The following is a 23428-nucleotide window of genomic DNA, read 5'->3' on the forward strand; positions in this document are numbered from 1 at the left end:
TTAAGGGCTTCCAAAATATTTTCTTTCTTTAAGGAAGGTACTACATATTACAAATGAGAAAAGCTGCAATTGAACAAGTTCATTATTCAACTCCACTTCTTTGCAATGCCTAGTTATTAACTCCTGCTATAGCCTGGTATCAACATGACAAGAGGCATTTTCCTGTCCCCTTTCCCTAACATCATTTTCTACTAGAAGAAAATAAACATCACACTGACATCAGGACATCGATGATGTTAGATGTTGCAGAAGGGAAGGACAGCACTACAGGGAGCTACCACTTTATGAGGCTGCCACATGCTCTTTGTAAAAAAAACTAATACTGTACTAACAGGCCCATTTTGGTGAAAAGTGCTGATCTGAACAAAGTTCATATCAACATGTAAAGACAAAATGAAAAAGGGGTTATCTAAAATGGATATATGTTAAAACAAATGAAGAATTAAACAGACTGAATAATCATGTCAGCCTTTTAAAAACAAAACAGGAAAGCAGCTGTCTGGTAATCCCTAGATCAAGAATGGAAGCAAGCAGGGATCTCAACCTAGGTAAAGGGTTTTCTTTGGAAGAGACAGAAAGCAACAGCGAAGATCACCAACAGCATTCAGTTTCACTGTAAGAATATACATTCTGAAGCAATTAAGATGAAAATTAAAGAGCTATAGGAGCACTATAGACTTTACAATTTAGTTGATACAGTTCAAACTAAATCTCTGAAGCCATAAACCACTGGAGATATAAAGCAAATTGCTTCAGTTATGCATCAGTTATGAGCATAAATGTAATATATGCATGCTAATATTTACAATATCTGTTTACCAGTGGAATGGAAACTACAAATTTAATAAAGAATTTCTTGAATAGCGACAGATCCCTGCTTACGATTGCACTGCAAGAAAAAAAAATGTACATAATTTAACAACTTTACTGCTAGGCTGAGTTTCTAGTTTATAACTTTACAATACATAAAGTATAAAAAATTTTTAATTACACACAATTGCAATACCAAAAGACAATTTACTTAAATAGACAACATAATGTGTAGGACAGCAATGGAACAATGTACTCCAGCAGTTTGCATAGAAATTATTTTTAGACAGAACACAACAATATTGCAAGAATGTCAAAACAGAGACCAAAAACAAGGTGTTTAAAAAAATTAATTATTTCACATAAGCTTTTCAAAAAATGTACTTTGAAATTCAGAAGGAAAAAAACAGTTAAATCTCAGAATACTTCTTGCTTTTAAAAAGCATGAACATTCTTTCTTCTCTTTTAAAAAACACAGATAAATTCTAAGATGTCTGTCCATAAGTTTATATTGCATTTGAACTGTACTGTATGAATACTCTCCAAATAAATAGACAAAATATGCTGCCTGATGTTTTTGTATATCAAACAGAAATGTAATCACCAACAGATAGAATGCTTTTTTAAATCAACTACCTAATAGTTTGATAATGCTTTTCCTTGCCTCCACTTTCAATTCATGACAGTTATACCTCAATGGCAGTGCAATGAACTTAATGATACACAGGTAGCTTTAAGTTCAAGTGCTCCTGCTTTTCTCGATGTGCGGGGACCAAAGGTTTCTGATTTGATTTTTCAACTAAACAGTATTCTCTGTGACATCTTATCTCAAGAAAATGTAATTTGTGTAAACTATACTAAGTAAAACAAGCTAAGATCAAACCATGGTTAGTTTAAAGATGAAAGTTTGTCCTTCAAACAGCTACACAAGAAGAGAATCTGAAGATTTACCATGGCTCTCTTCACAGAAGTAAACTATGGTTTCCTGTTTCATGTGAAAAGAGCCATTATCTTTAAGCTCTAAAATCAAATATCAGTCATTCGGATGTAAGCTTTATTTCTAGAGAACACAACCTTAGTTTCTGTTACAACAGTCAATAAATGATGTTAAAATCACTTCTAACACTTACCTCTCAATAACTGTTCCATTATGAATCATCCAAATGTCACAATATGTCCGAAGTATCAACATCATGGCAATAAGCACCAAATAACCTGTCTAATATAAGTGAAGTGAGAAGACAGTGTTTAGAGATTGCATTTTCCTTTAGGAATTTCTAGAAAAAGGTTTAAGGACCAAGCTCAACCACAAAAAACTACTTTTTATTGATTTTGCATAAAAATTTCAGCCAGTCTTTGGCATGAAATGCACAGCAGACACAGTCCGATTTATGTTTTATGTTTATAAGATGTGGGCAATGTTAGGCAGCTGTGGCCCACTTGTACCAAAAACCACAACCAAAAACCAAACCAACATGTCATTCACACCATTCAGTAATGGCAATTTGCAAAGGAGACAGGATTGCAACAACAGTTTATCATCATCATCATCATCATCATCATCATCATCATCATCAGAAATTATGCTAATCTTAGGCCATTTCTTTTACTTCTGCAGAAGACACAGCATAATACAGTTGTTTCCCCAAGATAAGCATTCTTTCCTTTCCCATTCAGAACTCCAGTAAATGTATAAATACCATCTGCATTTCTCAGTATGTAGGCTAGAATACAGTGAATCCTCCATATCCACAGATTTACCCAGCCACAGCTTGTAAATATTAAAACAAATAGAAATTTTAAAATGTAAAGCTTGCTCTTGCCATTTCATATAAGGGACACCATTTTACTACACTACTGTATTTTAAGGGATTGAAGCATCCACAGATTTGGTATCTTTGGGGGGGGGGGCTTCCTGTAACCAAATCTCAGTTGATAGCAAGGGCCCATTGTATTAACAGTCCACACATGTTTTATTAATAGCCAGACTAGATTACTGGGACTTGTCCTACATAAGAACACCCTCAAAATGTTTGTAGACTTCAGGAGATCAAAGTGCAGCCAAAAGTGATTTTAAACAGAAATTGTTATATGAAACAAATGATTCAAATTCTGTATCGTCATCATCGGTTTTGATTTTCTGGTTATCTGTCCCTAAGGGCCAGAATACATGGCATATGTAAGCCCACTTTCGGGCATCTTGGGAGCACAGCGTTTACACACCACGTGCTGCGAAGATGCTCCGGTGGTACAGGGTTTACACACCGCACACCGCCAGAGTGCCCAGAAGCTGACTTGGGGCCGTAGCAAGGCTGGGAAAGACTGCTCTTTCCCAACCCAAATAGGCGTGGATCTTTTCTACTCCTATTTGGGCTGGGTTCAGGGTGGACTGGGGGCACGACATGTGTTTGCCACAGCCCCGATGCGTCTTTGGCGGGGACAGCTTCAAGCTGCCCCTTCGTGGCCGTCTGTTCCGGCCTTAAATCTCTGAATGGCATTTAACTACCTTTTACCATCAGAGGATTTAAGATGAGGGTTCTGGACTTTCCTATTTTGTTTTTTGTCTTCAAATAGTTTCCAACTTATGCTGACCCTATCAAGGGGTTTTCTTGACAGGATTTGTTCAGAGGGAGTTTGCCCTTGCCCTCCTCTGAGGCTGAGAGAGTGTTTCTTGCCCAAGGTCACCCAGTGGATTTCCATGGTTAAACTGGGATTTGAACCCTGAACTCCAGAGTTGTACAATGCTCAGACCACTACACCATGTTGGCTGTTTTATATTTTACTGCTTATTTATTATTTGTGTTCTGTTTTAAAATTGCTTTAAATGGATTAATCTGTTCAGTACTGTAAGTACTATTTAATTTGTGTTTTTAGCTTATGTTTTCACTGGAACTTTTAAAAAATATGATGCAAACTGCCTTGCATCCCAACTCTAGCTGAAAGGAAGGATATAAATAAAACAAAATCAATAAATATGTGGTCAGGGAAGAACAGCTAAAAGAACCAACTCCTAATAGGAATTAATAAGAATTTGGTTTCTACCCTCCAACTGATGGCCACAAAAGGACTTTTTCAAAGAATGATCATAGATTCATTAGGTTACATTATTCCTTAATTTTCAGCTAACTGTGAAGACACTACCATTTAAGAAGGTTTGGGTGAACATAACAAATTGAGCATACCCTGGGATGCTGCTGATTTCTCAGTAAGTCCCTGTTACGCTCTGAGTTTTTAAAAGGTGTGTCCTGTTTTTGTATTTTTCTGTATTTTGTATTTTTCCTTTACTGTTTAAAAAGATCAAAACACAAGATCTAGTTTGAGAATCAAGACAAGTTAGTTTTAAAACAACAGGTTCATAAATGTCTACTGTCATTGGAAATAATAGTCTGAGAAGACTTTTAATCTGGGTTTTCCAGAGAAAAACCTATAAACCACATTATGCAGCTCTTTTCATACTCACTCCATATTGTTTCTGTTGATAAGGCTTAATGCTGACACTGGCTCTATAACTCCAATCATCTTAGTGTTGAGTATGTAGTCAAGGATATATATATAAAACTGTATGATACCCAATTTTGAAATGATTATACTTACTAAAAATAACCTATTCAGTATGCTAAGTCTGATTTTACACAACTGATAAGATTGCACAGAAATAGGTTGGCATAAATGACAGTAGCAAGTATCTACATTTCTAGCGCTGATGACAAATAAGAGCAACATAATTAGAGACAATGATCCTCTCCTGGAACTTACCTCTTTACAAAATGTTCTGGGGACCATAATTTTCAGGATCTGAGATAGTCTTGCAAAAAAAACTCTGTCTACTACAGCTCGCTCTTTTTTGACTTCTTTCTGCACATGAAAAGATTACACAAGACAGTTTGTTTTTTTATATTTGAAAACTATTTTGGTGAACTGAATGTAGTCTACTACAATACAGAATATATTAATTACCTTCTTCATTTTTAAAGCTTTCTATATGAATTATTTTCAGAGCCCTAATCTTTCAGAGCCCTAATCTTTCAGTTTTCAAAGAGGGCAGTGTTTGCTTTGTTTTGTTATGGTTGTGCCCAGTGTTGTGGTAGTGGGAGAAGTATGAAGTGAGACACTGTTCACTTCTGCTGGCACAGGAAAAAGTAATCTTTGGCCCTCCAGAAATAATTCCCGTGAGTCCTAGTCATCAAAGCCAGTAATAAGGGTTGATGGGAGTTGCAGTCCAACAACTGGAGGAACACAAGTTGCCAATAGAATAACAGCTAGTGGAACAACCATTTCAATTATTGGAAATAATACCTGGCTCAATGAAGTAATGAGTTCTGTAATGCTTTGTACAAAGAATCAAGTATTGGATATGAAACTTATGCAAGGATTCAACAGGCCCTCAGAAATTATATAAAGTTGACGTAATTGGAATGGAACCACTGGGCACTACTATGCTTTTATATATAATACCACTATATCAGTGTTTCTTCTTGTTGTGTGCCTTCAAGTAGCTTCCAATTTATGTCAACCCTAAGGTGAACTTATCACAGGATTTTCTTGGCAAGATTTGGTCAGAGTGAGTTTTATCTTTGCCTTCCTCTGAGGCTCAGAGAGTGTGATTTACCCAAGGTCACTCAGTGGGCTTCCATAGCCAAGTGGGGATTCGAACCCTGCTCTCCAGGGATGCAGTCCAAAGCTCAGCACACTGCATCACAATGGCTTGCTTCTAAATGGATCTAATATGAGCACAGCTCCAGTTTGCCATGCAAAAACATTGTGAACTAACATACAGTAAGGGAAAAGCTTAAAGCAGTAAGGTGCAACAGTTGCAATCAATGGTTCTACCTATGTGTAAAGAAGCAGTCTACTCTGTCACTTGACACAGTAGGTTTGGGCGCTTACTTGGCAGAAATGCTGCTCTTCTTTGCAAGTGTCAACTAAATGGCAGGGAGGGGAAACAGGTGATTTTAAAGGAGGAAACCCATAGTTTTCCCACACAAAATAGTGCAGAACATCTTTTTGTTCTTATACGTGTTAGGTAACACATACTTAACATCTAGCAGAGATATTTCCATTTACAAAAGCTACATATAATACTGTCATAAAGAATAAGATTTCATTTGACTTGCTCCTGTTAGCCACAATCCTCTGTCCACTTACCTGGGCACACACCCATGTGAATTTAGCAGGATTTCTTTCTGAGACTATCAATCTAGCTATATTGGCTAGAGACATCAAACACTTCATTCTACCATTCTATAAACTAATTGAGAGGATGAACCCTCTCCTATGGAATTGTTTGTTTACTCTTCTGGGCATGCCCTAACATTTCAATAATCTCACTGAATTTTTCCTTGGAAATATTGGACTAACAGCAATTACTTCATCTGTATTTTACATTTTAAATCCTGAAAAACTCACCTCATTGCCGGATAACGTTTTATCACTTTTCTTTCTGAAAATGAAAGAGGTTTACATTTTTAATCAAAATATTTCTTTTTAATTCTGGTGAGGAATTTATGACAAGATAACCAATAAAAACATCAAAACCCTGAACTGTTTCTTTAGAGAATGAAGAATGAGTAGAAGGTTTTTTGTTTTTGTTTTTAATGTGAAAGCTGTTTGGCACATTGCATAATCTCTCAGCCAATCTCTCTATTAATCTTTCGTTCCAATGGAAGGATAATGCCAGACTTTCCAAAATTCTCATCCAATATTATAACCTTCATTAGGATTACATTTCTTGTATATGCTACACAACCCTAGTTTAAACAACCACAGATAGCAGTATTATAAGAAACCTTCCCAGTGTTGATACAGCAATATATAGCCGCCATTTACCTAGTTCCCTCCTCATCCATCAAGCCTTTAGGGTGAGCGCAAACAGTTATGCCTGGCAGAATTTTGTTAAATTCTTGGACAGTTTTCCTTTGCTTTGGTCCTTTACATCACAATTTTGTAGATTAGGGATGTGGTTAAAGGGTATATGAGAAATAAATTTTCCTTAACTTTCTGAATGAAAAAGTAATTTCGAAATATCAAGATTGAACCAGAGGATAGTGTACTATATTTAGAACATGCATGGAGTATCTTTTCCACACTGATATGAAAATTTGGTTATATGACGCACCCGTGCCATATGTGGGCTCGCCATATGTGGACTCAAGGTCACGCGGACAGCAAGCCCTCTTAATGGCACACATGCTTGGAGCGTGCCACCATTAAAATCAATAGGACTTGAGGTCCCACGGTATTTCCCTTCCACTGTGTAAAAAAGGGTCCACTGTATAAGCACTGAATTGAGAACTAAATGACAAAGTAATTCCCACATATCTGAAAAGTGATACTCTTCAGCTGTTATACCATGTGCTTTTTATCACAGGGAAAATATTTTCAATGTACATTCACCCCACCTCTCTCAAACAGAAAGAACATGGTTGTTGTTTTTAATCATGCTATGCACTTCCCAAAATACAATTATTTAGGACAATAATACTCTACTCTACCCCATAGTAGACAATAGTAACCATTTACTTTACCACAAACTTTTCCCATATGTATCATTATATCTTTTGTCTTGGGGTAATGTAATACATTCTAAAGTCATTATTTTCATGGACTAAAAAATTAGTGTTGGCCCTCGCCTTACGTGGGGATCCATTCTGGACACCCCCCTCCCCTGCATAAGGGAAATAACACCATAAGCCCCATTGAAAACAATGGGGCTTGTGCATGCGGTGTGGTGCGTGTGCCATTGCTGTTTCCATTGCACGGCTTCAGTGTAAGCTGAAAGCCGCATATGGTGTGCCCACATATGGCACAGGTGCACTGTTTGTATCTTTACAGATGCATTACAAACAGGTGAATTACAAATATTTAAGTTACTAGACATGACCACTCTATTGATATAGCTTAATATTTAATTTTACACAACTGACATGAGCTATAACAATAATATTTCAGGATTTTAATAGTCTTACACTCCAAGCTATAAGAATAAGCACTAACAATCTAAATAGGTGATATTGTCAGGTGAGAAAAGAGCATGAAATATTTGGGGGCTGATAAGCTAGTCACCATATATTCCTGCAGGAAGAATGGGTGAGAAAGAGCACAAGTCATTACTGTTTTTGCTTGCAGAAAAATAATCTTCATGAAAATCTTCTCCTCATAACTTTTTATACAAAAACTATGACTCAGAAGAAACTCCTACTGGAAAGTGCCCAGAGATTTTAATGAAAGCCTCAGAAATCCTTTAAGGATATACACATGGGGAAAATTCATCACGTTATTACAAAAAAGAATAACAATTCAACCAGACTGTTTCACAATACTTTGAGTTCATTGCTCCCTTCACACATTACATAAATAATGTTTGCAATGGGGGTTACACACAGAACAAGATGCAGACATGTGACTCAAATACCCTTCAAAAAAAGAAGCCCTGCTCCACCTTCCGTGTATTGAACTTAAACTTCTGAAGAGGAATATCAATGCTTGATGCCTAAATATCTGTTCCACTTCTCTTCAGAAATCAATGACACTCAGATTTGAAAAATCATGCTCACTGCATTTTTATATAGATATTAAACAATATAATAGGTCCTTATTATCCACTGGGGTCTGGTTCCAGGAACCCCTGTGGATAACAAAATCCATGGATGCTCAAGTCCTATTAAATACAATGGCATAGCAAAATGGTGTCCCTTATATAAAATGGCAAAATCAATCTTGGCTATTTGAAATTTCTATTTTTTTATAATATTTTCAAGCCGTGGATACTTGAATCCATAAATAAAAAAATCTGTGGATGAGGAGGGCTGACTGTACAATATTGGGTGACTCAAAGAGCAATAGGATGCTGTATCACATCCTTGATTTTGTAGTATGATTGTCACTGAGCAATTTCTTGGAATGCAACGTTTCATATCAGCCATTAGCAAAATGATCCATTCTGGCTGAGAGTTTCTGGAAGTTGGTATATTTAAAAAGTAGCTTTTCTAAGCTATGGTCTTTGTATTACTGTATATAACCATGTATAAGTCTAGAAATGTTAGTCAAAAATTGACCCCAAAAACTGAATCGACATCCATGGGTCAATGTAAGTACTGTACTTTAATATATAACCATCCCCTGGTGAAAGCCAAGAGTTGAACATGCCCTGGAAGCACTGATCTCCCTCTATTCTCTCATCCATCCATCCATCCTTTAAGGTGAGCTCAAACAGTTATGCCTCCATTATTTTCCTTTGCTTCATTCTTTAGATTCTTTGTTACATGCTATTAAGTTTTACCCTTATCCACATGTCATATCTAAATCCACAATTTTGACCCCAAAACCTGCCCTCAACTTATACATGGTCAACTTATAGTCAAGTATATATGGTACATTACACTTCTAATTAAGAAGAATCTTCACCAGTACGTTTGGGGGGAGGAGAAATACGGCACTACAATGTTATAATGTGGAGCAAGAGAATTGTGAAATTTGTTCAGAAGTTCTCACAGTTGTGCAGTTAACTGGTTTCTGTGACTTTCAAAATTCTTGCCTGGGGCAATTATGCAGGTCTTTTAAATCTGAAATTTGGCTGAGCAACCAACTTGGAAAGGTAGTTCCATTTGGAAATTAAGAAAGTGCACAGATGTACAATTAGTAGATGGCATAACCTGAATTACTAGGTGTGCAGCAAGTAAGTAAAACGTACAAAGGCATATCACTTTATAATTTAATCTACAAACCAATACAGAACTCAGTAGGGAGCCCTGATGGTGCAGTGCTTAAATGCCAGTACTGCAGTGACTCACCCACAGCCACAAGGTTGTGAATTTGATTCCAGCCAGGGGCTCCAACCTGGCATCCTTCCGAGTTCGCTAAAATGAGTTCTGAGCTTGCTGGGGGCAATTAGCTTACACTTTGTAAACTGCTTAGAGACTGCTTAGTTCAGTAGAAGCGGTATAGAAATATAAATAATAAATAATAATAAAATTTTTATTTATATGCCGCCCTTCCTTCGATCAGGGCGGCTCACAACAGGTTAAAATACAATCAACAGTGCACATTAAAACAAACCAACAGTAAAAAGCCCCATAGCCCAACCTCTTGGCCACGAAAGAGGAGGGAGGCCCACAGGATATTTATTCGGGGAATGCCTGTTGGAATAGGAAGGTTTTAAGGTCCTTCCTAAATTGGGCCAGGGTAGTAGACGAGCGGAGCTCTATGGGCAGCGCATTCCAAAGGGCTGGGGCAGCTGTGGAAAACGTCCTCCGGGAAGTGGAGACTAACCTAGCCCCAGGCACCTTCAGTAGCTGAATATAGCCACTATTGATATAGTATGTTGTACTAAAAGACATCAAATGTTGGGTTACATACCAGGGTCCTAAATCAGACTTCATGAAACTGGACTAAGTCTAAGAGAAAGGTTAAGTCTGAATGTTGGTGCAGAACAAAGCACTTTGAGATCCCATGAGTGCTGGGCAGCAAAACCTTTTGTTGGGATCTAGTGCAAAGGGTAGCGTCTCTGCATTTCTTTTAACAAGTCCCCTTCCCCTTCACCAAAAGGAAAAGAAGGAGGACAGAAGATGATGACAGAATCAAAACTGATAATACTCGTGAGGTTTCCTCACAAATCCCATGATCCTCCTTAATGAGGAAAGGCTTACTTCAGTTATCCTACACTCAGTAATTTCTACCCAGAGGCTGGAAGGCAACGTGGCTAATTATTCTCACAACTCCTTCCTACGCTTGGTTTGACAGGAAGCCAGTTTTGGCAGATCACCTGTGGCCATTCTCTTTGCTGCCACTGCTCTCTTCTTCCTTCTCCTTTTAGCTGGTTTCTGGAATAGGAAGGATAAACAAACATTCCCTTTCCTCCTTTCTCCAAATTCTACCTAAGCTACCTTGTGCAACACAGCCAGAGGGGGGGGGGGGGAAACAGTACCCTTGTTTCTAAGAGCTATGGGTACCACTGATGGCACTGGTGGACTGGGAAGCTGCAGCATAGGTTGTGTAAATATCCAAGCAGAATCAATTAAATTTTCTTTCTTGCCTGTTTATTATACAGTTCTCATTAATGAGCAGCAATATTAATGAAAATAACATTGTTTTTTGACAATAACTAAAGCCTGTATATACTTCTGGCTTCTTTCCCACATTTCCTTTTTGACCCATGTACAGTATCTATCGCAGAGATCAAAGCTCAAAGGTGATGTAATAAGGTAACATGTTACCTTTCACCAAGTAAGGCAATTCCATAAAATGGAAGGGTGTTTACAGATTTTATACACTGACATATTGCACACTTCTGTTCTCAGCCAGCCAACTTCTGACTCCCTTCCCAGAAACGCTGCGAGCCATCAGACACTTTTTTCTACCCTTCATAAGGCTCTCAAGAGACTTTGGTTCCAAAATACTTTTTCTGTAAAAATCTAGGGAAAGAGTACTGTACATTAAAATATGCAAACTATTGTAAACAAAGGTACCCGACAATTAAATAAAACTTATTCAATTTGCTATGTGAATTAAGATGAATTAAGCATGAGAAAACAAAGTTCTAAATAACATAAAGTCTGGGTGTTTGGCTATTTATACAGGTGTCCCAGCAAACTTTTTTTTTTCTTTCACAAAGGAACAAATGCTTCTTTCTCACCTAAATATTATTATTAGATTCAAACAGAGGAGACCCATTAAATCAATAGAACCTCAGTAGTAAGTGATGACTTACTACTACTGATCTAATGGGTTTAGTCTAGTTGGAACCAACAACAGGATTTAGGCTTTTATCTGCAGTTTTTACAAGTATTTGAATTTAAAACATTCAGGTGGCAGAATCATCTGCCCACTTCACCGTGGGAACATTTTTAGTTGTTCAAAAAGTTTTGAACTAATTATTGTGCAACTGAAAATCTTAGCCATTACTATAATTGGACTGAATTCTGATCACAAATCTATCATTTAACCTCTTTCTATTCACTTTCAGTATTTTTACTGCATACTGCAACCTTTGGGCTGCAGCTTCATATATTTTATGCAGCATTAAGCAAAACTAACACACAGTAGGCCATTGTATAAAGTTAGGTTCTTTGTACTGAACAAGTCCCATGATATTCTTTTGGGAGAGACTAAAAGGATAAAATGCAGGAGTACTTTTCTCTGCTGTGTGCTACAAAGGATCTAGTTGCTGGCCCGAAACTCAATGACTAAGAAGCAAGATTGGCAGACAAAACAAAGGAAAAAGCACTTGTCTACAGGGATTGCTTATATACTTTCTCAAAAACACTAATCACCTTAGCTATTGTTAGAAAGAGAAGGCTGAGTAAATGGACTTTGGCTGTTACCAAGCAAAAATCTTACGTTCTTATAGAAAGATATATACCGTATATACTCGTGTACAAATCAACCTCATGTGTAAGTCCAGAGAAGTGTTAGCGTGATTGCGCTGGCTGCATTGCACCACGCCAAAGCTGTGCACCTGAATGGCCACCTGAGAAGCAACACTGAGCTCTGTGCAGGCATAAGAATCTCCCCTCTCCTTCCAGAAGCAGACAAACAAGACACCAGGCAGATATCTCTCAAAGAGGCTCTTTACTTTTTGTTTCTCTGTATATACTGTAAGCTTGTCCTCACGGACAAAGCTACTTGCAATACACCAGATACCATAACACTCATGGGGCACATTGAGGTTCCTCTGTTATATACATGTGCACCTCTCAAGCACTTTAGTCCAGTCTCTTCCTGTGTGAACCCTCTATGCAGGGTCATTTTGCAGATTTCTGCCCATGATAATGTCACTTCCTGTGACTTAGTACAGTCCAAATGCTTACTCATCATGACAGCTGGGTGACTCCAGGTAACCTTGCCACCTTTCACCTTCATCTGAGCATTTTCCCCAGGATCCATTATTCCAACAGGAAGAGATCAAGGTAAAAATCATGGATTTTGATATGACCTGTGGGTAAGTCGAGGGTAAAACTTAGGGAGCTATAACAAAGGATGGAAAGGGGAAAACACCACTTCCATTTCACCTTCTCTAGACCTCTCCTGACCACATGGGGCCACTTCCCTGAAGCTGCAAATTGGGACAGTTTTAACACTGGGTTGGGGAGGAAAGGAAGTGGAGGTAAATGAGGTATTTCTTTGATGGAAAGAGAAGGCTTTCAAATCAGACTGGGAAGGGAAAGAAGTGGAACTAAATGGGGTGTTTCTTTGATGAGAAGAGAAGGCTTTCAAATCGGATTGGGAAACTCTTTCACAACACACACACAAACACACAAAACTTCCTGCCTTGAGACACAAAGATTGGGGAAGAGTGGGGCATTGAGGGGTGCTTGTTTTAGAACCTTTCTAACCAGTATTAGTGTACTGACCTGTATATAAGGTGACCAAGGATTTTAAGGTCAATTTTGGGGCATACATTTCTCGATTTATAGTCAAGTATATACGATACACCCTACCAAGTGTTTGCTTCTTTCGCTGAGATTCAAAATTTTCAAGAGTAATCTAAGGCTTCCTCAGAAAGCTTACAATGATATTGGAGAAAACACAGACTTTCCCATAACCCTAAATAGTTTGCATTTTAGAAGGAAAACACCTCTCTGAGTTTTTTTTTCTTTTTCTGACTTTTAGTTAAGATATGGGCAGTTCCCGTTTGCTACACTGACAGCAAGGTCAGCCTCGTCTTTAGTCAAAGTGAGGCAGTGATGTCAAGCAGCGGATTTGGGGTGCCACACAAAAAGGCAGTAAACTGTCACATATATTACTGCATTTTTTATTCTGGGGACAAATACATGCAGGATTTTTGGCTCAGGCATCAAAATAACTTGGCTAGCCTTGAGTACTGTTGTTGACTTGGGAAGAAGTGGGACTATTTGCTTTTCCACCTCAGGTAACATAACTGGCTAGGGGCCTGGATGACAAAAAACATAATAAAAAACCACTCTAATCCAAAGTGCTTAATGTTACTTTGCTCCAACCATTTATCTGGATGCCACCTGTCTTTGACTGCAACAGCTTTGACATTTCAAATTTTTAAACACCTTTAGAGAGGTTCATACTGTTGTTTTTATCTGGGAAAATTCACTAAGCATGAAACCTCTAACAAGAGGCCTATTATCCTGGAACTCTCTACAAAGTATGTGGCCTGTAAAGAAGTCAAGCACTGTATACGGTAATCTAACACTGCTAGATACGACACTATTGCTACAGTATTTCTCAAGATACTTGACCTCAACTTTCATCCAGTTTCATAACTCCTTTGGAATAAAGAGTAAAGTGTGACTCAAGTACTACAGTGTTATAAAAGTGGTGTTGTTTTTTTTTAGTTTAATAATCATACCCTGTTCACCTAGTAAGAAGACGACGAATAACCCTATCTGCACTTGCCTCATTGTTTTAACACCTACACACTCCAGTAAGATCACCGAACTCTGTCAGGGGAGCTTGTGCTATGTGGCAAAATATATTTGTTAAAGCCAACACCTGACCTTTTCCAAAAGCAAGATATAAGCGACAAGTGCCTCTTTCCTCTAGTCATAAAGATTAACAGCAATACACTTTCCTTCCCTTGAGCTATCATTTGATCTGCAGTTTGCAGACTACGATTCTTACACGGTTTCTTGTCCTCTCCAAATCACAGTGAAAATGGGAAAACATCCCACTTCTCTCTCATACTCTCTGCATCAGAGAAGGATTTTCTGTCGCTCATCCTGAGTTCAGAAACAGCTGTCATTTGCCACCTTCTCCATACCCAATGAAAATGAGGCACTCTTACCTTCTGTGCATTTATAGGATCAGGAGGAGGCTGCTTGCAAACACACACAGAGAGGGAGACCAGTAAACCAAGCCAAATGTATCATTTTTAATGTTTATATTTAAATTAAATAATTAAATTTAAAGATCCTATTTTTCACCAGTAAAAAACCCCACACAGTTACAGTTCAGGAGGATAATAACATTGGAGATTCATAGACTGAGCTGAAGGCATGCCTCCCTTCAAAATGGTGTGAGAGGCCCCTGTGCTTCATTTAAAATCTGCTCATGAATAACAGGACGATTTGTTAACTTATTAAAAAAATACAAGTCACTGTCGAATTCTAAGGTGCCACAATAGTATCTTTTGTTTACCCAAATCTTTTCACCTACACCATAGCTGCACCATCAGCTACCAAATCTCTACCATGGGGATCTATACATCCTCTAAATTCCTCAAGATCTAGGTTTCCTTTTACACATGCCACTGCCTGCCTTCCCAAATTATTTTCCATGGAAAAACAGTTCTCTACCCCTCCAATCCAAATATCCCTGACATTCCTGTCTCCTCCTCCATTCCAAGTCCTCTCCAATTTAAAAAATAATAACCCGTATTTATTTCTGGTTCTATGAACTATATACCTGCTGAACGCCTTGAGAGCTGCCATATTCAAAATGGATAGTGGGCCAGAAAGGTTTACACTGTGGTATGCAGTAAAAGCCACTGTTTTTAAGGCTTAGGCCTGAATCTCATTGATAGTCCACACTGGAGAAAATTCAGAGAATGAGTGGGATTGCACTATTGAGTCCCTCTGTCCTTTTCTCATCTCATCTTCACTGCTCAGATATCTGTACTTTGGAGAGCTTCCCAGATTCTGGTGACACACAGGGGGGTCATGGCCTTCTCAGTTCTGATGACCAAAACTCTGCAGCTGGCAGAATGACAAGACTGAATTATTTCTGACCATCAAAGATGCATCCATATATTTTTTTAGAATTACCACAATTAAAAATTCAAACATGGACAAATAAAAATAATAAACATTACTCATTGTATGCCAGTTCTGTTGTATTCAAGTCAATAGCTTTCTAGCCGAGAAGAGAACTATGTAGTGCAGCTGGGGATTTTAAGAGGGCCTGGTAAGGCTTCTGAGCCTTACATTTGGCAAGACTGAGTAGAAGAAATTAGTACGGTATTTACCTCTGATTTATTTCTCTGACTGGATAAAACATGTTGCACAAAATAAAAGTATCTCAACACCCAAGTTTCTCTACTTATGCTAACCTTTCCACATAAAACACGTATTGTTCATATATAAGGAATTAAATTCTCAGTCTGCAAGATATTTGTTGTATATTTCAGAAGTGGAATTAAATGTGTAATTAGTTTATTTCCAAAGGCATAGATCTGTTAATCTTTGTCAGTCAGTATGCACAGGGATCTTGTAGTAACTTTGAGACTGAGCACAAGAGGTTGATAGCATAAATTTTTGCAGACTTAGTATCAAAAGACATTGCAGAAATAATTTAATATGAGACTGCTTTAACTGCCTTCAGATCAATGCTAGGGAATTTTCTGGGAACGGAAGTTTTGTGAGACGTTTAGTCTTCTCTGTCAGAGAGCTCTGGTGCCACAATAAACTAGAATTCCCAGGATTCCCTGGCACTGAGCCAGGGCAGTTAAAGCAGTCTCAAACTGGATTATTTCTGCTGTGGGTTTTGGACCTTAGTTTTGTTCATCTGCATATGGAAGCTTATGCTACAAAAGCTTATGCTACCAACTATTTTCTTTCAGTTAGTCTCGAAGGCAGTACAAGAGCTCTTTGTATAATACATCCAGTGATAAATATTAGCAGACTAATGTTGTAGTTTAACTTGCAACACTTTTATGTAATACAGATAGAGAAAATGTGTGTGGTTTGTTTTAGCATTAGCACTACATTCAAGCCACCACTGCAAGTGAGGAAGGACAGAAACATGTTAGCTTCTAAAAGTAAATGGACTTTAGTCTCTGAAGGTCAAAAAGGTGATGAGTCAACAGGTTAAACGAAAACCTGTTTCAGACTTTGTACCACATCATCTGATTGAACAGCTTTTGTTATTCTCGGTGGTACTCTGGTCAACTTGAGAAACAGGCTCGGGAATGGAAATTAATCTGTTTCAAATACAAGAATATGTTCATATTAGGAAAACACACAGTCCTTCAGTAGACTGACCACTAGCTACCTTCGTTTTTTCATTTTTACATTCAACAGACTGATAATTTCACAATTAATTAGAACATCTAATTTATATTTTTGCTAGATCTCTATTCTATTAGTCCTTCCATCTGGACAGACAATTTCAATGTTACAGTCAGCCCTCCGTATCCACGAATTCCTTATCCACAAATTCAACCACCCATTGCTTGAAAATATATATTTTAACAAAATACATTCCAAAAAGCAAGTCTTGATTTTGCCATTTTATATAAGGACACCATTTTGACTACACAACTGCATTTAATGGGACTTGAGCACACAAGGATTTTAGTAACCATGGAGGGTCCTGGAACCAAACACCAGTGGATAATAAGGGCCCACTATACATACTTTGTTCTACGCAAATATTAAATAGTAATACTACTACAAAACAAGGCCAAAATACCTTCTCTTGAGGCCCACATTTCTAACTGTTCCATATAATTTGAAATCACCCCTGAAATTAAACCATCTCTTGAGTAAACCTGGTTAGGGAACCTGGCTGTGAAAAAATGCATCTTTACAGTTCTTTGACCAGTCTTAATGTTTACAACTGAGCAAGATACAGTACACATTAGCAGCTACCCCTTTATTAAATCACTTCAAAAGAGCCACTGGATGCTGAAAATCTGTTTCCAAATAAAAGCAGCAAACCCACTTGTGCATCAGATCATCTGAGCGATAGTGGTTTTTTGAGAAATTCAGTTTCAGAAGAGAGCTACTGTTATATCTTAAGAACTAGTTAAAATGTGGTTCAGTGTGTACCAGACGCTTCCTCAAAATGACACCCTGTTAAGTCTATCCAACATATAATTATCTAAGTTTTTAAAAGATACATAACATTGGTGTGTGTGCGTGTACAATTTACAAATTCATAAAAGTGCTTTGAAACCAACAATATAGCAATCAACAAGTAAACTGATGTTGCCTGGTCCTGTCAAATTTTTACTCCGACTGGGTCAGATTGAAACACAGACTTTGATCCCGTCTTTTAGATGTCACGCCCTGATTATGCTTGTGCACACCCTTGAAACCAAATGGTGTGTAGGTGCTAAGGATTTCACAAACACAAGTTCCCAAACTATTACTCCAGCCTTAATTATCACAGCTGCAGATTTGCAAGCCCTATGTAGATAGACAGCAATCTCGATTTATCTAAAAATACATTTCCTCCCCAAACATTTGTGATTCTCTTCCAAGCCGAACAATGTGAAATACTTATTCTCCTTCTGAGGAGCTACCTTTAGGAAGCAAAAACCCTGATTCACACACATTTCTGCACATGTATTTTATGTTTGTAGGTCAAGTGCCACTTCCTCTTTGAGAAACCTGGCAGTTTATATTTTTACAATTACCAAATGCCTATAACTTTAAGACAAGACACCTGTCTCTTTAAATTATCAATGTGACAACATTCCCTTTCTTTAGAGAACAGGGAAGAGGCAGCTTTGTTTCGTGAACAAACTGAGACTTTGGAGGAATGGTCTTTCTACTCTTTATCTTCCTTACAACTACATACCTACTGAATAGGCTTAGGTCACAGGTGGGCGACATGTGGCCCTCTAGATATTGCAGGATTGCATCTCTCAGCATCCCTCATCGTTGGCAAAGCTGGCTATGGCTGATGAGACTTGCAGTTAGCAACATCCAAAGGGTTACACAATTTGTCTTAAGCAAAGCATTCTCAAAGGCAATCATCTCAGATGGAGACAACAACCACCAACCATACTGAGTTGTTTGTTCCCTATCAGTAGTAGTAGAAGTGAAGATCTTAATCTCTCTCTCTCTCTCTCTCTCTTTCTCTCCATCTATCTATCTATCTATCTGATTACAGGCTTCCTGTATTGTTATTGTTATGATTGTTATGTTATCCTATTAATCACATCTGCTAGATCAGCGGTCTCTAAACTGTGCCCTTTATTAAGAGGTTTCGGACTTCAGCTCCCAGAAGCCTCAGCCATGTTGGCCAATAGTCTGGGATTCTGGGAGCTGAAGTCCAAAATCCCTTAAAGAGCACAGTTTGGGGACCACCGGTCTAAATGATGCAAAAGCATCCAGCGATATCACACTGGCCAAGAAATGCAGACATGGATTTAAATAATAATAACAACAACAACAACAATGTATTTATATCCTGCCTCTCCAATTGGATCAAGGCGGCTTACATCATTAAAACTCTATAACCTAAAGACCCACATTTTGCGTGCCTCCAAGATGCATGTCAATTGACAACACCCCTGTGAGTCTGTTGTTGTGGTGTGCCTTCAAGTGGTTTTCCAACTTATGGCGACCGAGGTTTTCTTGGCAAGCTTTCTTCAGAGAGAGGTTTGCCCTTGCTATCTATCCCCTGAGGCTGAGAGAGCGTGAGTTCTTTCCATGGCTGAGTAGGGATTCGAACCCTGCTCTCCGTAGTCCTAACACTCAAACCCCAACTTGGCATAGCAGTTTGAGTGTTGTTGGACTAGGGAGTTTATCACACTAGTGAGATCCCACAGGAAAACAGGAGTTAAACACAATATAACACGAAGATAACAGGAAATGCCCAAAGTTTAGCACACGACGTTGCAGCTAATGTGAAACAACGCGAAGTTAACCCGAACGCAAAGCGGAGGAAACCAGCAGCTTTTTAAATTCGGAACAAACTGAATTTTAAAAAGCTGCTGGATTCCTCCACTTTAACCACGGATTAACTTTGTATTACTGCACTTTGCGTTATTTCACTGCGGAAAACTAACCGCATTTACATGCCTTCTTTAAATTCAAATGCAGCTTGACTCCGGTTGTTTAGCTCCCGTTTGCCGGTGGAAACTCGCTAGTGTGATAAACCCCTATCTTAACCATAACACATTTGTCCAGACTGCTCTAAATCCACTTGGTCGTCGGACCAGGACTCTAAGAGACCGACCGGGGCTCGGTTCCCGACTCAGCCATAGAAACCCAGTGGGGTGACTTTGGCCAAGTCACACTCTCTTGGCCTCAAGGGGAAGAAGGCAAGGGCAAACCAATTCTCAATGGAGAAAGCCCTAGGATAGAGAGGGTCACCATGAAAAGAAAGGAAAAGAATTGAAGAAGAGATGAATCTAAAAGGAAAATTAAGCTGCAAATACACACCTGTTGAGAAGCTGCATCCATACTGGGGAGATAACCTGGTTTGGTACCGGTTTAAACCTTTCTGTGGCTCTTTGCTATGGAATTCTGGGAGTTGGAGTTTGTTGTGGGGCCCAGAGAACAAACTCCAACTCCCAGAATTCCATAGCAAAGAGCCAGACAAGTTAAAGCGGTACTAAACCGGGTTATCTCCCCAGTATGGATGCCCTCATTCCCCCCCCTCCTGCCCTCCATCTTCCCTGCCCCTCCAGTGCCATATCCTCCCATGGCACTGACCCTTGGTTCAGGGCTGCAGCCGCCTTCCTCCGTTTGCTGAGCAGGCAGAGGACCAGGCAGGCGGCGGCGGTGGTGGCCCCAGCCATGGCCGAGGAGCGAGCCGTCAGGAACTTGCTATAGGCGGCCATGGCGAAGGTGGCGGCGGCGGCGGCAGCAGCAGCAGCAGCAGCAGCAGCAGCGACAGCCGGCCTGGAATGGCCTCCTTGGCGCGGAGGATGCCGGGAAGGAAGAGAGGCCTGCCTTCTTCTGTCAGCAAGGAAGGATGAGGGAAGGGACGGTCGGAGAGGAGGAGAAGGAGGCTGTAATGGCGGCCCCTCCTCCTCCTCTTCCTCTGGCTCTGCCCACTTTCCCTCCCTCCCTCGATGGCTGAGGGGGCAGCAGGCTACTCTTAAGTAGCACCAATCACAACAGCGTTTATCCACACATTCCCTACAGCACACGCTACACTAACAATAACATCAAAGAGTAGAATTCAAAGATATATCCCATATATATATATATATATATATACAGGTGTATACACACACACACATATAGAGATATCTATCTATACACACACACACATATATGTACAGATATCTATATCACACACACACACGCATATATATATATATAGAGAGAGAGAGAGAGAGAGAGAGATCTATCTATATCACACACACACGCATATATATATATATATATATATATATACAGATATCTATCTATACACACACACATATATATACAGATATCTATCTATACACACACACATATGTACAGATATCTATCTATATCACACACACACACACATATATAGATATCTATCTATACACACACACACACACATATATATACAGATATCTATCTATACACACACACACACACATATATACAGATATCTATCTATATACACACACACATATATATATATATGCACAGATATCCATCTATATATAATCTGTAGAACCAGTACATAGAGAGGCCTTGTAGCACCTTTGAGATTCACTGGAACTGGAAGAAAGAAGTTGGCAGCATGAGCTTTTCTAGACTAAAGTCTACTTCCTTCCTCAGATGCATTTGGATTATTATTATTATTATTATTATTATTATTATGAGAGATTTTGTAGCACCTTTGAGACTCACTTTAAGGAAGAATTTGGGAGCAAGAGCTTTCCTAGCAGGGACGTAGCTGGGATTTTAGGAAGGGGGGGGGGTCCAGACTAAGTGCCACCATTATAGTGGGGCTTGAGTGCGGCGGCACAGCAGCACACACCATTCATTTTTCTAATGGAAGGAGGGGGTCCGGACCCCAAGATCCCCCCCTTGGCTACGTCCCTGTCCCTAGACTTCAGCCTACTTCCTCAGATTCAGTTGGATATACTGTAATAACAATAATAATAATGTAGAGAGATCTTGTAGCAGCTTTTGAGACTCACTGGAAGGAAGAAATTGGCAGCAGGAGCTTTCCTGGGCTTCAGTCTGCTTCCTCAGATGCAGTTGGATATAATAATGATGATAATAATAATAATAATAATGTGGAGAGATCTTGTAGCACCTTTGAGAATTACTGCAACAAAGAAATTAGTAGCAGGAGCTTTCCTGGGCTTCAGTCTACTTCTTCAGATGTAGTTGGATATAATAATGATGATAATATTAATGTAGATAGATCTTTGAGACTCACTGGAAGAAAGAAGTTGGAAGCATGAGCTTTCCTAGACTTCAGTCTACTTCCTCAGATGCTTTTGGTGGACTGGAAGCCAGGTACAGACATATATAGTATATGTCATTGGTATGTGAGGATGTCAATTCAAAACACAAAATCCTTTGTATATGGTGTAGTATGTCCTTTAGTATTTAAAGATATAGCTGTGTTAGTCTGCAGAATCAGTACACAGAGAGGTCTTGTAGCACCTTTGAGACTCACTGGAAGAAAGATGTTGGCAGCATTGGCAGGTCAGTTTCCTATATCTTTGTGCACTAATGACTATCGTTAAAACTGGACTTGCAACTTTCATTTCCATACACAAAGGATTTTGTATTTTGAATTGACATTCTCATATACCAATGGCATATACAGTGGAACCTTGCCATACGCGGGGGATCCGTTCCGGATCCCGCCGCGTATGGCGATTTCCGCCTATGCTTGAGCCCCATTGTAAACAATGGGGCTCGTGTGCGGCGGCATGGAGGCGCGGGTGCGGGCGGGGCGCAACGGGCGCGCGTGCCCATTCAATTGAATGGGACGCGCTGCCCCGCGCACATGCCGCGGCTTAAGCGCATATGCTCAAGGCCGCGTATGGCAGGCGTGCGTATGGCGAGGTTCCACTGTATATGTCTGTACCTGGCTTCCCCTCAACCAAATGCATTTGGGGAAGTAGACTGAGGTCTATGAAAGCTCATGCTGCCAACTTCTTTCTTTCAGTTCGTCTCAAAAGTGTTACAAGATCTCTCCACATCATCATTATACCCAACTGCATCTGAGGAAGTAGAATGAAATCTGCAAAAGCTCATGCTGTCAATTTCTTTCTTTCACATACTGATTCTACAGACTAACACGGCTGTATCTTTGATTTCTACACTCTTTGTTGTTGTTGTTAACTGCCTTCGTATCAATCCCAACCCATGGTGACCCTATGGATGAGACATCTCCATGCCTCCCTATCCTCTACTGCTCTGCCCAGCTCCTGAAAACTCATATTCGTGGTCTCTTTAATAAAGTCCATCCATCTTGCGTGTGGCCTTCCTCTCTTTCTACTTCCCTCCACCTTTCCTAACATTGTTGTCTTTTTCAACTATTAATGTCTTCTCGTTATCCAACCAATGTTTGCAATATGATCCCTAGTGCCTCATTCCTTCCTGAACCCAGCTTGGATACCTGCCATTTCTTCCTTTAAATATGGAAGTCTTTGGTGTATAATTTTGAATATCACTTCACTTGCATGATAAACTAATGCAATGGTCCTGTGGTTACTGCAATCCCTAGTGTCCCCTTTCTTGTGGTCTGGAATGAATATTGAATGTTTCCAGTCTGTGTGCCATTGTTTTGTTTTATCGTACTTGTTGATAGATTTTAGTTAGGGGTAGAGTAGATTCGGTCTCTGAATCTTGAAGCAGCTCTTTTGGCATACCATCTGTTCCTGGTGATTTGTTTCTCCCAAGTGCTCCGAGTGCAACTTCCACTTCATCTTCTACAATTGGAGGTTCATCTTCAGGTGGTTCAATTAATCTATCATCTTTTCAACTCTTTTATATCGTTCTTCCATGTATTGTTTCCATTATATTTTTAT

At 39.2% G+C, this 23428-nt stretch overlaps 1 protein-coding gene across 2 annotated transcripts in view; it reads right to left on the reverse strand.

Annotated features, from left to right (window-relative positions):
* ABCD3 (ATP binding cassette subfamily D member 3) overlaps nt 1–20474 on the reverse strand; it is a 45300-nt gene extending 24826 nt beyond the window's left edge. Inside the window, exons 1-5 of one of the 2 annotated variants that reach the window (XM_042462712.1) lie at nt 20163–20474; nt 6217–6250; nt 4567–4665; nt 1941–2029; nt 820–889 (exon numbers count right to left, since the gene is read on the reverse strand). In XM_042462712.1, coding sequence (XP_042318646.1) covers nt 820–889; nt 1941–2029; nt 4567–4665; nt 6217–6250; nt 20163–20290 — 420 coding nt within the window. In that variant the 5' untranslated portion in view covers nt 20291–20474. The remainder of the gene's footprint in view (nt 1–819; nt 890–1940; nt 2030–4566; nt 4666–6216; nt 6251–20162) is intronic. The other variant, XM_042462711.1, reaches the window with a different exon arrangement.
* Nucleotides 20475–23428: the final 2954 nt, after the last annotated feature.

The sequence above is a fragment of the Sceloporus undulatus genome, chromosome 4 (genome assembly GCF_019175285.1).
Source record: "Sceloporus undulatus isolate JIND9_A2432 ecotype Alabama chromosome 4, SceUnd_v1.1, whole genome shotgun sequence".
NCBI classification, from domain to species: Eukaryota; Metazoa; Chordata; class Lepidosauria; order Squamata; family Phrynosomatidae; genus Sceloporus; species Sceloporus undulatus.